Genomic DNA, 17,873 nt, shown 5'->3' with positions numbered 1-17,873 from the left:
GATTCATCGGTTTAAGCATAGAGGGGTATCAATTTAACAAACATAATTTATAGAAAAACAGAGTTACTTGCGATGTTGATACGTCGCAATAACACAACTCAAAAATATGTAAATTTGACTTATGTAATTGTTTCAGGTGGAAACAGGCCGCGAGCAGGTTGTAACCGCAGACGCGGACGAGACTGGAGGCTCCGTCACGCTAGCCGGGCTCCGCGCCGCCGCCGCCTACTCCGTGTCCGTCGCCGGCGCCGGCGGCGCGGCTGCCGAACCGGTTCTAACGAGGACGTTAGCGTTAGCGCCTTTAGCGCCGCCTGTCAATGTCAGCGCTGAGCCAGCTTCACCCACTGTAAGCAGTAAACACAAGTTATTTTCTCTCTTCTATGATATTTTTATTTCTAAATTTAAGGATTAAGTTTTAAGTTTAAGGAACCACTGAAAATCAGCGTCGTTGCACTATGTGCTCCGACACATGCTGAGTGCTCTTTCAGATAATAAGTTACAAAACCATGTCTTATAGGTATTTAATATCTGTTAATCTTAAGATTGTTGTGTCAAATAAATTCTTTTCATTTTCATATTTTATGCCACACCATCGTGTAGTATCTGCTGAAAGTGGTTCAGTTACCTTAGCGTGGTTTGCGACGCCGCCGCCTACAAAACAAGAGTTTATTTATACAAATTACTACAAATATTATATTTATCGATTAAGACATTTCACGTGATTATGCGAAAATCGTCTGCATGATGGGTAAGCTGAGGATAGTAGCATCAGCATTCTGTAGGTGATTGCAGAAAGGTACGAGAATCATATACTAGCGCATTGGATTCGTCATGTTACAGGGATTGCAAAATAAGAATATAATGTTTAAGTCTAACTAGATCATAATGCAAAATAAATATTTTCAATGAAACTGAAAAAGTCACTGAAATAAAACAAGATACAATATTGTTACAGTCGATCCTGGTTCGCTGGGAAGCTCCGCCCGCCCGCACGCACCGCGGCCCCCTCACCGGGTACAAGGTTCGGTTCCGGGCCGCCGGCGCGAGGAGGAAGGCCGACTCTCTCACCACACCCGCTGATGCGAGACGGGCAGAGTTGAGAGATCTCGACCCTCACACCACGTATCAGGTAGTGTGTTATACATTTAGAAATGTATACAAAAAAGAGATGACCTAGCTGTTACATAAATTATACTACGATCGAGGTACGCCGCAGCAAATTAACTTACTTTATACTTATTTACCAATGCACCTTTAAACATCACAAAGTACCTCCAGCAGTCTGTTAATAAAATACGTCTATGTAGACTAATTATGTCTACGGTTAGGTTTTAGTAAATCGCCAAATGCTTTCACTTAATCGAAATATATATTTTTTTAATTTGATAAATGATTTTAATCGAGATATAAATGTTTTTTTTTGAACCTTCAAGAAAAGAGCGTACTCCCATCTTAAAGGCCGGCAACCCTTCTGGTGTTGCGGATGTCCATACGCGGCGGTAATCGCTTACCATCTGGTGATTCGTCTGCTCATTTGCCTCCTATATCATAAAAAATAATTTAAAAAAAATGTGTTCATGGTCGTCTACAGATCCGTGTGTGCGCCATCAACGCGAACGGGTCAGGCCCCTTCAGCGAGTGGCTCACAGCGGCCACACAAGCACGAGCGCAAGACGAGTCGAGAGTACCGCCACAACCGCCACCACTAAGCAGTAAGTATTTGGACGGGTCGTATACAGAATAAGAGATTTATTTTCTGACGGTCTACCGCTAACATCGGAAAATCGAAAATTGTTATCTGGCGGTACCTCTGTACCCAAAACTTAAGGTCTTAATTTACAGTGAAACCTGGATAAGTGGGATCTCAAGGGACGAGCAAATTTGTCTCAGTTAAAGAGGTTTTCCACTTACACAGGCTCCCAGTTAGCCAGGTACAAATATATTTCTGTCTCATTTACAGAGGGTTTCATTAATAGAGGTGAGATTAGAGTATGTTTCAGTTATAGAGGTAGTTAATAAGGTATTTAGTAATTATCTTTAAAAATAAATAAGGTAAAATAATCCTTGTCCCTAAATATTTTTTAAGCCTGTTTAAATATTTCTTTGCATTTATTTTGAATGATTCTCCAAAAGGATAGATATTTCAAAATTAAATTATATTTGATACGGACTTCATTGCGTAACTATTAGAAATTGAATAAATGAAAATTTATTTTTTCGTGTTACTTATCAAAATTTCAGCTTTCGTTTCGATAGTTTTAACTACTTACATAAATTAACTAAATCAAACTTGAAGTTGTTTAGACACAATTAGGTGAATGCGGAATTTGTGGATAAACTAAGAGTTAGTAAGAATACGGAAATTGTTCAATGAAGTCCAAATTAGAGAGGTCATAGATTGACGTTATCTCAGATACAGAAGTCAATTCCCTATAAAATTCTAAAAAACAATTAGGAAAATGTAATCTTATAAATATAGTCTCAGTAAAAGAGGTAAAATACACTCTGTGTCTCAATTATAGAGGTAAATGTGACTATAAAATCACTACGTCAAATCATGGGATTAGTTGTCAAGCGGACCCCAGGCTCCCATGAGCCGTGGCAAAATGCCGGGATAACGCCAGGAAGAAGAAGAAGAAGAAGGTGAAATTCAGATGAAATCTGCAGCTAGGTAGCTACATTACAGACGTAACTGTAATTTTTTTAATTGATTGAATATTCTAATTGCGTCAGCTACAGCCACGCAAATTACCACCCATGTAGCACTAACGCCGCAACAATAACAGTTACCATTCGAATCTAACCTTTAAGAAAATTGTTTACACAAATGGACAGTCTATATTTTTTTTTCCCAATACTTGTATACCAAGTTTGTTTTAATACAACTTAGGTATCGATTGAATTTTTATGGAACTCAAACCGTCATTATAATATTGTGTTCCTTCCACAGCTCGCGCCGGCCGCGACTGGATCTCAGTGTGGTGGGAGGAGGGTTCCGAGGGGGGCTCCCTGATCCGCGGGTACCGGCTCGGCTGGGGCCTCGGGGTCCCCGACGTACACGGGAAGGACCTACCCGCTGCTACGCATCATCATGTCATCAGAGGATTAGGTACGTATTGCAGTACCTGAAGACATGGTTTTCTTGGGGTGTCAGGAGGGTGGGTTAATACCAAAAGTCCGCACTCATTTTATCGACTTTAGAAAGTTTGTTAGCCAATAATATAAAACAATTTTTGATAATTTGCTCTGTCCCCTCATGGGCCACCAAAAAATGCAGCCAAATATATTTCTTTGTTTTCTGTAAAACAGATTGATTTTTTCCACAGAATCGAACGCGGAATACGTGATATCGCTCCACGCATCGAACGCGCTAGGCGCGGGGCCTCCAGTGTACGCTACTGTACGAACGAAGGCGGCAGCCGAGGGCGATGACCTCGAGGAGGATGAGGAGGACGAGGAGGATGACGAGGACGAGGAGGAACGACCTCCCTTAATACCGCCCGTCGGACTTAAGGTAACTTTTTTCCATATTCATTACGCGATTAGGAGCTCCATGCGGTTTCCTGATCCTTGACGAAACACTTTTCCTTCATTTTCAGTTTTTAATATGTCAATACCTTTTTTAATAGGTGATAATGCTGAGCGGCAGCACGGCTGTGGTGTACTGGACCGACCCCACGCTACCTAAAGGACAGGTCAGTACTTTTTATAAACGAACTTTGAAGAATTATTCACTTAACTATTTATCTATTTAAATGCAGCATTTTTTGCAATCATTGTCTAATTTGTCAATACGAATAGTCTGAAAGCTAAAGTGTGAATTGTAGTGATGTACCGACTATTGATTTGGCCGACTAGCCGACTAGCCGACTAATCGGCGCTCGAATGGCCGATTACTCGGCTAGTCGGCCAGATCATTAGTTTCGTATAAGTTCAGGTGAAAAACAATAGTTTTGCTCCTTTTGTTGCGCTATTCATCATATTAGCTTGGCTAAAAGGTGTTCTCTACAGGTTCAAAGACCTATCACAAGAATCCTCGTTCAATTTCTGTCTTTAGTTATTTTATTTTACGATCCTGAGCAGACCGTCAGTATAGCTTGTAGGAGGTATTTCCAAGGCTCTATTTCCCGTATGAAGTCGCCAGTTAAGAACCTATCCCCTGTCTTTACGAGCAACGTCTAGCCCTCACGAGCCCTGTCTAAGTCTATAAATTTTGCAATAACATTAATAGTTCCTCATGGCTCTACCATAAAAAAAAACTGAATAACACTAAAAAATGAGAGAGGCTGTATCAGGGACACAGCCGCTATGGCTGACGTGAAACGTGGTGTGGACCGCCAATGCGAAGGCCGAAGGCCGAGCTCCGCGTAGGGCCGAAGGCCCGAAGCGTCCAGGATTTAAGTGCTTTAACATTGAACAATAGTAAAAGTGTCTAAATGCGAAGGCCGAAGGCCGAGCTCCGCGTAGGGCCGAAGGCCCGAAGCGTCCAGGATTTAAGTGCTATAACACAGAACAATAGTACAAGTGTCTAAATGCGAAGGCCGAAGGCCGAGCTCCGCGTAGGGCCGAAGGCCCGAAGCGTCCAAGATGTCAGTGCTTTAGCACAGAAAAATAGTAAAAGTGTCTAAATGCGAAGGCCGAAGGCCGAGCTCCGCGTAGGGCCGAAGGCCCGAAGCGTCTAGAATGTTAGTGCTTTAACAAAGAAAATAGTACAAGTGTTTAAATGCGAAGGCCGAAAGCCGAGCTCCGCGTAGGGCCGAAGGCCCGAAGCGTCCAGGATTTAAGTGCTATAACACAGAACAATAGTAAAAGTGTCTAAATGCGAAGGCCGAAGGCCGAGCTCCGCGTAGGGCCGAAGGCCCGAAGCGTCCAAGATGTCAGTGCTTTAGCACAGAAAAATAGTAAAAGTGTCTAAATGCGAAGGCCGAAGGCCGAGCTCCGCGTAGGGCCGAAGGCCAGAAGCGTCCAGGATTTAAGTACTATAACACAAAACAATAGTACAAGTGTCTAAATGCGAAGGCCGAAGGCCGAGCTCCGCGTAGGGCCGAAGGCCCGAAGCGTCCAGGATATCAGTGTTTTAGCACAGAACAATAATACAAGTGTCTAAATGCGAAGGCCGAAGGCCGAGCTCCGCGTAGGGCCGAAGGCCCGAAGCGTCCAGGATTTAAGTGCTATAACACAGAACAATAGTACAAGTGTCTTAATGCGAAGGCCGAAGGCCGAGCTCCGCGTAGGGCTGAAGGCCCGAAGCGTCCAGAATGTTAGTGCTTTAACACAGAACAATAGTACAAGTGTCTAAACGCGAAGGCCGAAGGCCGAGCTCCGCGTAGGGCCGAAGGCCCGAAGCGTCCAGGATTTAAGTACTATAACACAGAACAATAGTACAAGTGTCTAAATGCGAAGGCCGAAGGCCGAGCTCCGCGTAGGACCGAAGGCCCGAAGCGTCCAGGATTTAAGCACTATACTCAACATCAACATCAACATCAACATCAACATTTATTCAGCAAATAGGCCACAAGGGCACTTTTACACGTCAACATTGAATTTACATAAAAGCAAAAATAATAACATCAACAATTTTATAAAATAAAACTAACAATTCAATCTAACGTATTACAATTACTAAGAGATGTATATGGTCTCTTAATGTCGAATTACATACAAAATACAGATAAAAAAACACACACAAAAAAAATCTATAATATTTAGAGGTGTAAATGTCTCTAGGTGTCAGAACTATAAGATTATATAGTTTATCAAGTTATCCTTAGAGATGTATAGGGTCTCCAAGAGTCAATATCCTGTATAATTAATACATTCATTAAAAGAAAAGAAACATACGAGAACAGAATGAGGCGTCTCACTGTAATTAATTAATAAAAGTTACTAAGTATAATAGCTCGTGTTAGCTTAACAGACCAGTCTCCACAAACACAAAACAATAGTACAAGTGTCTAAATGCGAAGGCCGAAGGCCGAGCTCCGCGTAGGGCCGAAGGCCCGAAGCGTCCAGGACATCAGTGTTTTAGCACAGAACAATAATACAAGTGTCTAAATGTGAAGGCCGAAGGCCCGAAGCGTCCAGGATGTTAGTGCTTTAACACAGAACAATAGTACAAGTGTCTAAATGCAAAGGCCGAAGGCCGAGCTCCGCGTAGGGCCGAAGGCCCGAAGCGTCCAGGATTTAAGTGCTTTAACATAGAACAATAGTACAAGTGTCTAAATGCGAAGGCCGAGCTCCGCGTAGGACCGAAGGCCCGAAGCGTGCAGGACATCAGTGCTTTAGCACGTGTCTTAGCACGTAGTACGTGTCTAAATGCGAAGGCCGAAGGCCGAGCTCCGCGTAGGGCCGAAGGCCCGAAGCGTCCAGGATTTAAGTGCTATAACACAGAACAATAGTACAAGTGTCTAAATGCGAAGGCCGAAGCGTCCAGGATGTTAGTGGTTAAACACAGAACTGACAGACTGGACGCTTCGGGCCTTCGGCCCTACGCGGAGCTCGGCCTTCGGCCTTCGCATTTAGACCCTTGTAATATTGTTCTGTGTTAAAGCACTGACATCCTGGACACTTCTTGCCTTCGGCCTTACGTAGAGCGCAGCCTTCGACCTTCGCATTTAGTTAGACTCTTGTACTATTGCTTTGTGTTTGAATACCGAAGTCGCACATCTCGCGAATGCGTGATGTATTATAATAATCTTGGATAATATCTAAATTTTATCTGTAAAGATTATTTGGGGTCATAATGATTCACTGTATCTAGATGAACTTGAATGCAGCATTTAATGGGTAATTTTAAAATAATTAATTACAGCGTAACACCTATTTAAATAATTAAATGATCATTTCATTTTGGAGTAATGAATGTAACGATTAGGTACAATTTTTTTTGTAAATAACACACCAAAATTACGAGAATAGATATTTTATACGGGTAATACACGTTTTATAGCAAACTCGTTCGTGTCTTTCCTGTAGCCATCGCATTTAAGGGAATCTAAAAGCATTTTTTTACGCAGCACCTTTACAGGCAGAATATTTCATTCAATACTTGAGACTCAAATGAGAAAAACGGGATATATATGAACCACAGTCGTTACCTTTTATAGTACCTATTGTCCACAGAAGTGACCTTTTCTAAATTATGTTTTACCCATTACATCAGAAAGTACCTAACTAAGATTACTATATACTAACTAGCATTAGGAACTCGGGATTGTCAAGCAGCCGTCATACGTTATATGTGTTCTATCAAAGTAACTCGCGCCGCCGCGCCGCCTTAGATGCTAATGCATTATTTGAGGAGATGAGCATGTATTACTACGGTGAATGTGGTATTAAAAGAACCGTTATTGCTTTATATTACTATTTCAGGTATATTTTGTCAGTTTTGCGCCCTATTTTTCGCACACGGTGGCCTCAAACAAGAGCAGTGATAAAAATTCTGTAAAAACTGTCACATTTTTATGTTTTAGCAGCTTATTATAATTCCACGTACTTTATTTTACTCATATTTCATTAAAATAAAATAAGATCTATCAAATGGCACCAATTTTACCGAAATCGGTTAATGGGCTGATGAGTCATTACTAAATGAACACTGAAAATAGGGGTAATTTTTGCTCCGAATACGTCGTGTCTAGCGCAGAATCAGCGCCATTTATGTCAGCGGCACGTGCTGTTCCGAGTAATGGCTACTTTCTTCTATATATCTATATCAAAACTATGTTTGTAGGTATTATAGTTTCTGAGATATAAGCCGCCGCGCCATAACACTTTTCGTTACACTTGGTTTTTGGTCCGGCACCTCTACTACGGCTTTTTAAAGACGTTTCACGTCAAAATAATTAACTGTCGAACTTGCACATGAAATTACACGAGAATCAGTTGAGATCGACCTGAAGAGGAAAACACCAGCTCACCAACATACGATAACGATCAAACGGTCAATTATTTATATGAACAAAAGTTTTCATATGCATCCCGAATAGGTATTTTAGTAAAATAAACATAAAACATATGAAATTTTTTCACTAATAAAGTGCCGACTAATCGGCCATTTTTGCCGACTAATCGCCGACTACAAATGTGGCCGGATAGTCGGCTTTCCCGACTAGTCGGTACATCCCTAGTGAATTGTCATTTTATATTGTATATTGATAGACGGCAACAGACGGGCGGCGCTACGTGGTGCGGTACGCGGCCGCCGGCGCGGGGCAGCGCGCGCGAAGCTTCAACGCCACAGACCTCAACTGCATGCTCGACGACCTCAAGCCTTTCACACTCTACGAGTTCGCCGTCAAACTCATCAAAGGTTAGTATCCTGGTTCGCACCACCAAAGTGTAACTCTATCTCTCGAGAGGGACCATCGGTAGAAGACAACGGACGGGCGACGCTACGCGGTGCCCCACTCGGCCGCGCAGCTTCAACGCTACCGACCTCAAGGACATGTTCGACGATCTCATACCTTTCACACTTTACGAGTTTTCTTTAAAACTTATCAAAGGTGCGCATTTGGTTCGAACCGACAAAGTTTAACTATATCCGGTTCGAAGGACCTCTGTCGGATGCTACTATGCAAGGACCATTTTTCATGTTGTGCAGGTGGTCAAGAATCGGCGTGGTCGATGCTGGTGTCGAACACGACGCTGGAAGCTGCGCCGGCGACCGCGCCGCGCGAGCTGCGCGCCGCGCCCGCCGCGCCCGCCGCGCGCGCCGCCGACCTGGCCTGGGCGCCGCCCGCCAAGCCCAACGGGGTCATTACAGGTCCGTCTTCGATAATAGGTGCAACACGTATATTCTTTATTCGCCTCATTAAAAAATAACACTTCGGGGACAAAAGTTAAAAGTAGGGACATAAATGTCACATCAGCACATCACCTCTGTCGTAAATATTTATTTTATGATTTTTATAATTTATTCTTTACTTACATAATTATGATAACGTTTGACTTCTCGAATCAAACATAGGTTTAAGTTCTAACTGAACTTTCGTTTTGGAACACAACATTCCCTTCAATTATCAATTTTCGTATTATTACTCGTAATTACTAAAACGAGACTTAAGTAACAGCGTATTGAGTTTTAAAATCTTATCCTTGAAATGTCGGAGGTAAAAATCGTAACTGTAAATCAGAGTTTTCGTGTTAAGTACTTCAGAATCTATGTATGAATTAAAACAATTAAGTATTTTAATTTAAATCCAGGCTACACAATAATGTACGCGCCGCTGGGCGCGGGCGCGGGCGAGTGGACCGTGCAGAAGGTGGAGGGCGACCGCCCGCGGGCGAGAGTTGAGAGGCTGCGTGCAAGGACTACATACTCCTTCAAGGTGCAGGCCAAGAATAGCAAGGGCGTCGGCCCCTTCTGTGCACCCATTTCATATACCACTGGTATTGGTGAGTAGCATTATTTTTTAACTATCCAAATTTTTAATCTACCTTCATCTTCATCATTTTTAAACGTAAATTTAACGAGTGTTGGTTTAAAAATTAGCATTTTTGAGTTAGGCTTCATAAATTTTGTAGTCTTTAATTTTTTTATCAGTAACTAGGTATAAAAACTTAAGAAGATAAAAGTTATCATGCTAATGCTTTTCTTGAGCAACATATACAATTAAAATAACTTGAAGAATTTTGTTTAAAGCAATGTATTGTGTAGCTCCATTTATTGAGACGGGAGTAATACTGGACAAGTCAAAGATTGAATGATAGACATGAGTTCTTATTTTAAAGAAATAATGTAGTTATTATGTACTCGTATTTATGTTAATTTGTACTATAATAGATACGGGTGGTGGCGGTCTGGCGGGTGCCACATCGGCGTGGCTGTGGGCATCAGCGGGTGGCGCGTGCGCCGTTCTAGCGCTCGCCGCCGCTTTAGCGTTGTCGCTATGTTGCCGAAAGGCGCCACCTTTGTCGCCACACACCAGGTAAGTTTGTAACCACACGGAGAGTGTTCTAGTCTCGTCATAAAGGTGTGACGTATGCATCTGTATGTTTATCCATAGTTTGTGACTTCTTTGACGTATATCATGAGATTCATGAGTAAGGGAAGCGCAGACAAAATATCCTCTAGACCGATAGTCGCGCTACCCCCTCTGCCACGCATACGGTAATTTTACTCCATGTTCGAGTCGAAAGTGTCTTTGTGTGACGTCCGTGTCTTTGAACGGACCAATCACGGCACGGGACTTCGCTCACCTCGTCCCGCGCACCCCCGCATTTTTGGCATAATCGGTTGCATGAAATAATTGCTCTAAACTCGGTCTAGAGGATTCCTAGTCTATGGAGGGAAGTGATGACTGTGGACACTCTTAGTGCTTTCCAAGCCGCTCTTCCTTTGGCCCGGTGTAGGCTAGCCTGCACTGTGGCTAATAAAATGACAATCCTCTCTAAATTCCTGTCTTTAGGCAACATTTCAGAGAAAATCTTCTAACGGTTGACGTTTGTATTGAAAGTTTTTCATATTATAATCGAGTCGCTTAACTTTAAACTCGAATAAATCCATCTGTCGGATTATACGATTTTGGTATTAAGAAAAGGTAATTAAAGATTTACCGAGCTTGAAGTTAAGCGACATAATTTAGACTAGTAGTATCAGGATTTACAAAGATAGAAGTAAAAAGGCGAACTATACCTATAAAGGATTCTTGCACTTCCATGTAAACTTTGTGTAGATGATTAGGTACAGTGGACCAAGAAAGTGGTCTACTAGTTTTGACAAAAGTTTCTGCGAGATCGTTAGATTCAGATCAGATCAGATAGAGATCGCTAAGGATGACTTCAAAATTGACACATGGCATGACGTAAATATCATAAATGATAGAGAGAGTAATTGTCACTGATATAATATTATTGCAAGGGGAAATCGACCTTGTTGTCGTTCACGTGACGTTCAAACTAACCTCAACCGTAGACCACATTTTTGGCCGACTGTACCTGATATACGCTTGTCTGTGGCAGCACGTACCAGAAGTCGTCGGCGTCGGCGGGCATCAAGCCCCCGGACCTGTGGATCCACCACGACCAGATGGAGCTGAAGCATCTCGACAAGAGTCTGCACAGCTCCGCTAGTAAGAGTACGCGTATATACTAACACACACTACATATAAGTACTTACATATAGGTACTCCTATGTATATAACCTAAGCGTCTACCGCGGTTAAACTTGCTTAGACAACATACATACGACAGTTGTTTTTCAGACCTGCTAGCATGAGTTGCGTTCTCACGCGACATCTATCGACTTTAAGTATGTACTCGCGCATGAGAATGCAATTTTTGCTAGACCGCCAGTAATCTTAGTTTAAAATGTATTTAAAAAATCCTAATCAAAATGCTTAGCATAATATATTCCCCTAGTTAAGTACAAGATCTCTATACCAAACAATTAAAATTCATAACTGGATATTATTTTTTAATACCACATCGGTGGCAAACAAGCATACGGCCCGCCTGATGGTAAGCAATCACGGTAGCCTATGGACGCCTACAACTCCAGAGGTGTTACATGCGCATTAACCATTTTAATCAAACTCTCACACAATATTTCATTGTATTCAGTATCGGCCGGTAGCGTGGACGGTCCGTCGGCGCTGGCGTCCTCCACGCTGACACTGACGCGCGCCCCGGCCGAGTACGAGCCGGCGCGGCACCCGCCGCCCGCCAGCCTCGACCGGAGACACTACGTGCCTACTTACGTCGGTCAGTGTTGTTCACATGTTCATGAGCTGAGTCTGCTTCATGCCTGATGTTGGGTAGCGTGGACGGTCCGTCAGCGCTGGCGTCCTCCACGCTGACACTGACGCGCGCCCCGGCCGAGTACGAGCCGGCGCGGCACCCGCCGCCCGCCAGCCTCGACCGGAGACACTACGTGCCTACTTACGTCGGTCAGTGTTGTTCACATGTTCATGAGCTGAGTCTGCTTCATGCCTGATGTTGGGTAGTGTGGACGGTCCGTCAGCGCTGGCGTCCTCCACGCTGACACTGACGCGCGCCCCGGCCGAGTACGAGCCGGCGCGGCACCCGCCGCCCGCCAGCCTCGACCGGAGACACTACGTGCCTACTTACGTCGGTCAGTGTTGTTCACATGTTCATGAGCTGAGTCTGCTTCATGCCTGATGTTGGGTAGCGTGGACGGTCCGTCAGCGCTGGCGTCCTCCACGCTGACACTGACGCGCGCCCCGGCCGAGTACGAGCCGGCGCGGCACCCGCCGCCCGCCAGCCTCGACCGGAGACACTACGTGCCTACTTACGTCGGTCAGTGTTGTTCACATGTTCATGAGCTGAGTCTGCTTCATGCCTGATGTTGGGTAGCGTGGACGGTCCGTCAGCGCTGGCGTCCTCCACGCTGACACTGACGCGAGCCCCGGCCGAGTACGAGCCGGCGCGGCACCCGCCGCCCGCCAGCCTCGACCGGAGACACTACGTGCCTACTTACGTCGGTCAGTGTTGTTCACATGTTCATGAGCTGAGTCTGCTTCATGCCTGATGTTGGGTAGCGTGGACGGTCCGTCAGCGCTGGCGTCCTCCACGCTGACACTGACGCGAGCCCCGGCCGAGTACGAGCCGGCGCGGCACCCGCCGCCCGCCAGCCTCGACCGGAGACACTACGTGCCTACTTACGTCGGTCAGTGTTGTTCTCATGTTCATGAGCTGAGTCTGCTTCATGCCTGATGTTGGGTAGTGTGGACGGTCCGTCAGCGCTGGCGTCCTCCACGCTGACACTGACGCGAGCCCCGGCCGAGTACGAGCCGGCGCGGCACCCGCCGCCCGCCAGCCTCGACCGGAGACACTACGTGCCTACTTACGTCGGTCAGTGTTGTTCTCATGTTCATGAGCTGAGTCTGCTTCATGCCTGATGTTGGGTAGTGTGGACGGTCCGTCAGCGCTGGCGTCCTCCACGCTGACACTGACGCGAGCCCCGGCCGAGTACGAGCCGGCGCGGCACCCGCCGCCCGCCAGCCTCGACCGGAGACACTACGTGCCTACTTACGTCGGTCAGTGTTGTTCACATGTTCATGAGCTGAGTCTGCTTCATGCCTGATGTTGGGTAGTGTGGACGGTCCGTCAGCGCTGGCGTCCTCCACGCTGACACTGACGCGAGCCCCGGCCGAGTACGAGCCGGCGCGGCACCCGCCGCCTGCCAGCCTCGACCGGAGACACTACGTGCCTACTTACGTCGGTCAGTGTTGTTCACATGTTCATGAGCTGAGTCTGCTTCATGCCTGATGTTGGGTAGTGTGGACGGTCCGTCAGCGCTGGCGTCCTCCACGCTGACACTGACGCGAGCCCCGGCCGAGTACGAGCCGGCGCGGCACCCGCCGCCCGCCAGCCTCGACCGGAGACACTACGTGCCTACTTACGTCGGTCAGTGTTGTTCACATGTTCATGAGTTGAGTGCTTCATGCCTGATGTTGGTCAGTTTTGTCTACAGAACCCTACGACATTGGGTCGCGTTAATACAGAGCGGAATACTATCAAAACACAAGTCCTCACACAATCAGTAAATTAAACCCACATCATCATCATCATCATCATATCAGCCCTTTATCGCCCACTGCTGAGCATAGGCCTCTCTTCTAGTACGCCACTTGTCCCGGTCCTGAGCTAATCTCATCCAGCAGTGACCCGCAATTTTCCGGATGTCGTCCACCCAACGAGCCAACGGACGCCAGGCGCTTCTTTCATTTGAAAGCGGCCACCATTCTGTTAACATTTTAGTCCACCTGCCATCACTCTGCCTAGCAACATGTCCTGCCCAATTTCATTTTAGTTTGGTAATGACGAAACCCACATACAATAAGTAAAGCGTGTCGCGATTTTTTCTGAATCATGCAAATTTAGTGTCCAACAATTTTACCAAGTATTGATTTTGTTATATTTGGTTTCTTTATTTGTTATGTTTTTATTTAATGACTGCATGTATAGACCGGCGGTCGCCATCTTGCGCGGGCTCGGACGAGACGGCGCCGCTGCGCGCGTCACCCGCGCCGCGTGCGCGAGACTGCAACGTCTGTGCTTATCGACGTGAGATTCTGTTTTATTTCTTTATTTTTTTTTATTCGTTGGTTATTTTTTTAAGTTTATTTTATTACGTAAATGTAAAATCGTTTATTCTGAATAAAAAAACAGTTCAAAGTTCTTTTATGAATACTTATCTGCTAGAGATTTCAAAATACCGAATGTTATTCATTTGTGTTTTTACTAAATTGTTCTCTAAAAAGCTTGACATTGAAAAAAAAATGAAACGATTGGTATAAAAAATAAAAAGCCACATTTTGTCGCTGGCTGTCATTCTTCCATAGTTACCAAGGGCCCAACGTTTTCTGTTCTCTTTCACGACGCAGCAACTAGTATCATTTCTCTCTCCTCGCTCTTTTAAAATGCCGTTTGTCAAAAAAGGACAACCATACTGTTGACAAGGTGGACTTCAAATCAAGTGTTGCCTTTCTTGATGCGCCCAGGCTGTGTATGTGTGCGTAAAAGCGTATATGTGTGCTCTTTTAGGGATGTGAAAAGTCGATATTAATCATGTTATATATCGATAAACGCTACACAGCGGAACGAAATAGCGATTAATTGAAGCTTCAATATCTTTGTTAAACATAAACATAATTGAAATGCTAATGGATAATGAATATATTATAATATAATAATATAATTCAATTACTGCGGAACACCTATTTTAGGAGGTATTTATGTATTTTAATTAAATATCTGGACTTTCCCTTGGTTCCCTGCTGGGGCGTGACTATAAAATTGTGATCTGATAACCACAATAAAGAATAAAAGCGTTTTTGGTCATTTTAGGTATCGTTAAGCCTTTGAAGTAAAATTAAAATTGCAAGAAATGTCGATAGTTTATCGATATGACTTTATCGACATGGCTACAGCAACGTGGGCCTCATTGTTAATCGTACACTAAACAAAAGTGGCAACAGTGACAGCTCGCTGAGACACCGTCTTTATATATTATAAGTCTATGATAGTTACGAATACCAGTCGTCGTTAAATAACAATCAGAGCAGATCTCTTGAAGCGCGTCATTTGAAATGTCAGTGTCAGTATTTAAACTAACGAAAAACATTTACTCAAACCTTTTAATGTGTAGGTCACACTGAGCAACTTTTACTATGGCACCGACCCCGAAATCGCGAAAAAAATGTGGTCGTGGTATTATTACGTTACATATATTTTGTTGGTCTAGCATTGAAATTTTCCACGGGAGAGTCAATTTTTTTTTCGCGATTTCGAGATTGTCGCCATAGTAAAAGTTGGTCAGTGTGACCCATTCATTAACGGGCTTGAGAATGTGTTTCGTTAATTTATATATAATCGTTAATATATGTGTCCGCAGCGATGACGGGCATGGGCGTGGGCGCGGGCTTGGGCTTGGGCGCGGGGTGCGCGGGCGCGTGCGAGCGCCGCCCGCCGCGCGCGCCGCTCGGCCTGCCGCATCCAGACCAGGTGAGCCGCCACACATATATACTACCCTTCTAACACAGGACCGGTTGACAATTTATGAACATTTATGCGAGATGTGCTTTACCTAACTTCTTTTAACTGTAACACGTGATAAATCTTAATATAAATGTCAAATATATTTAAACTTTTATATAAAAAAATGTTTACTTCGGACCATTAATTGATCCATATTTTTTTTAGTTAATTTATTAAGATTGTAACATTCGAGCGAATACAATTAAATTACTGTACTCGATTAAACTTAAAACTTTAAAACGTCTGTAAAACCATGCATTGCGACGAATAGATTATGATTGCATCGCTCGACTCGCATTGACCTATCCCATCTCCAGCAGGAGTGTTTCCAGAGCACGCCGCTGCTGGCGGGCATGGCGCCACTGTCGCCGCAGTCATCGCTCGCATCGTTACATGCGCACGGACATCCTGGTCATGCGCATAATACACTGCCGCATACACATTCGCTCGCGCACCCGCCGCCCGCGCCCTGTAAGTATTACTGTCACCAATGTGGCTCTCTTATATCTTAGCTCCGAAAAAAGCTCTGAGCTGCGCTCAAAACAACGTACAAGACTTAAAATCATAACTTGACACAAACTTAGGACAAATACATTTTCACACGTCTTAAATTGTGGCATTTACAATCAAAAGGGTAATACTTGTCGATTGTCAATGAGGCGTTATTTCCATACAGCTTCATTTTGAAATCTACCTTATCGACAACCGATAATGTGGTACCTTTTAGTTGATAAGGTCACAATACTTTTCTGTAAGGTAGGCAGAATATACATCACAATTTAAATATGTTTTTGTTAATCCTCAGGCGGAGGCGGCACTTGTCCGCTGGGCGCCGCGTGCGCACCCGTCGGCGGCACCACGCCCGCCGGCTCCGACATCTACGCATGCGCGGCAAGGGAGAGGGGGCACTACGTCGCCTACGAACCGCTAGGACATTACACACAGTAAGTAGCGCCATCTGTGCTTTACAACGAGAATATACGCAGTTCATCTATTGTGTGAGTCAGCAAGTGCATACAGCGCCATCCGTTATGCTGAACGATAAATACTGTAACTGCTTATGGTTGGGGCATTCGAGCTGGTTTATCTAAGAGTCCTTGTACAGTGAGTATATAGCACCATCTATATTTTAGAATTACAAATGATCCTAACAAATGATAAATCACATTTACCTTCATCTTACAAATGTTGTCTACGATGTGATTCGCTTAAATAGTTCTCCTATTTTGCCCAATATAGGTACTGTTCAATTAAGCTTTTCTCGTTTACAGTCGCGATTCAATGAGCAGCGAGGCGGGGGGCCTGAGCGGCGCGGGCGCGGGCGCGGGCGGGGCCGGCGGCGCGGGGGGCTCGCTCGGCGGGGGCGGCGGCAGCCTACAGCGCCGCGCCTGCGCAGGGCCGTTACACAGCTTTGCTGACTCGCCGCATTCCACGCCCAGCCACGGGCAGGGTAACACACAGTCACATCTGTAACTTATATTAAAACGTACTGTCAGCGAGTGAAATGGGTAAAGGTGTGTAGATTGTATACCTCCCCCACATAGGGCCCCTTGCACCTTTCGACTAACCCGGGGTTAACCGATTAAACCTTACCATGGTTACCAATTTAACACTGGGTTAACGGTTTAACCGCTTCACCCCGGGTTAATGAGATGGTGCAAGTGGCCGTTAGCTATTTCTGTTTCGCAGACTCGCCATAGTAAAAGTAGGGGATAAAACTATGAAAACCTCCAGACCCTTTAATTAGGAACACTTGTCCTACTCGCAGGCAGCGTGAGAGAGACGTCGCCGTACAAGAAGAGCAACAGTTCCTCGCCCGGACACATCCCCAATCGACTGCAGCTGGGTAAGCATAATCATATTAATACATATTTATTCTTTATTAACCCTTTGACCGCCAAAAACGTCAACTGACGCGCGTGGCTCCGCCCAATATCAACTTGTTAGTCAAATCTTATAAAAAATACGAATAATATTTTTTGTGAGCAGTCGGTTCCCTGACGTAAAGTATCCACTTTTCTATACAAGTAGTATGGCATCTTGGGTACTTGAGTTGGGGCACAGGCCGTACTTAAAAAAAATTAAAGCTATGTTAGAATTCCCAGTGCACGTCACATAATTTTTTTATTCGCTACAGGCGGCAGCGTGGCGCACTGCCCCGAGGAGCTGGAGGCGCTCACGCCGTCCCGCTCCACCGAGCGGCTCGCGAGGGAGATGCAGAACCTGGAGGGGCTCATGAAGGACCTCTCCGCCATCACGCAGCAGCAGTTCCACTGCTAGCGCACCGCCACTCCTCCGACCGAAGGGGAGATACGTGTGTAATGGACTACATGACAGTTTATCGAACGCCAATCCAATAGTAAAAATGTTTG

The 17,873-nt window shown here is 45.0% G+C and overlaps 1 protein-coding gene across 1 annotated transcript in view; it reads left to right on the top strand.

Annotated features, from left to right (window-relative positions):
* LOC134676766 (neogenin) overlaps positions 1-17,873 on the top strand; it is a 224,521-nt gene extending 206,648 nt beyond the window's left edge. Inside the window, exons 15-41 of the mRNA XM_063535150.1 lie at positions 137-346; positions 956-1,129; positions 1,592-1,712; positions 2,951-3,109; positions 3,327-3,514; positions 3,630-3,695; positions 8,161-8,311; positions 8,603-8,764; positions 9,205-9,396; positions 9,785-9,929; positions 10,963-11,078; positions 11,563-11,703; positions 11,778-11,888; positions 11,963-12,073; positions 12,148-12,258; positions 12,333-12,443; positions 12,518-12,628; positions 12,703-12,813; positions 12,888-12,998; positions 13,073-13,183; positions 13,258-13,368; positions 15,359-15,468; positions 15,819-15,972; positions 16,307-16,445; positions 16,773-16,951; positions 17,270-17,347; positions 17,639-17,873. Coding sequence (XP_063391220.1) covers positions 137-346; positions 956-1,129; positions 1,592-1,712; positions 2,951-3,109; positions 3,327-3,514; positions 3,630-3,695; positions 8,161-8,311; positions 8,603-8,764; positions 9,205-9,396; positions 9,785-9,929; positions 10,963-11,078; positions 11,563-11,703; positions 11,778-11,888; positions 11,963-12,073; positions 12,148-12,258; positions 12,333-12,443; positions 12,518-12,628; positions 12,703-12,813; positions 12,888-12,998; positions 13,073-13,183; positions 13,258-13,368; positions 15,359-15,468; positions 15,819-15,972; positions 16,307-16,445; positions 16,773-16,951; positions 17,270-17,347; positions 17,639-17,781 — 3,627 coding nt within the window. The 3' untranslated portion in view covers positions 17,782-17,873. The remainder of the gene's footprint in view (positions 1-136; positions 347-955; positions 1,130-1,591; positions 1,713-2,950; positions 3,110-3,326; positions 3,515-3,629; positions 3,696-8,160; positions 8,312-8,602; positions 8,765-9,204; positions 9,397-9,784; positions 9,930-10,962; positions 11,079-11,562; positions 11,704-11,777; positions 11,889-11,962; positions 12,074-12,147; positions 12,259-12,332; positions 12,444-12,517; positions 12,629-12,702; positions 12,814-12,887; positions 12,999-13,072; positions 13,184-13,257; positions 13,369-15,358; positions 15,469-15,818; positions 15,973-16,306; positions 16,446-16,772; positions 16,952-17,269; positions 17,348-17,638) is intronic.

The sequence above is a fragment of the Cydia fagiglandana genome, chromosome 25 (assembly GCF_963556715.1).
Source record: "Cydia fagiglandana chromosome 25, ilCydFagi1.1, whole genome shotgun sequence".
NCBI lineage: Eukaryota > Metazoa > Arthropoda > Insecta > Lepidoptera > Tortricidae > Cydia > Cydia fagiglandana.
This window is presented reverse-complemented; position numbering and strand designations above follow the sequence as displayed.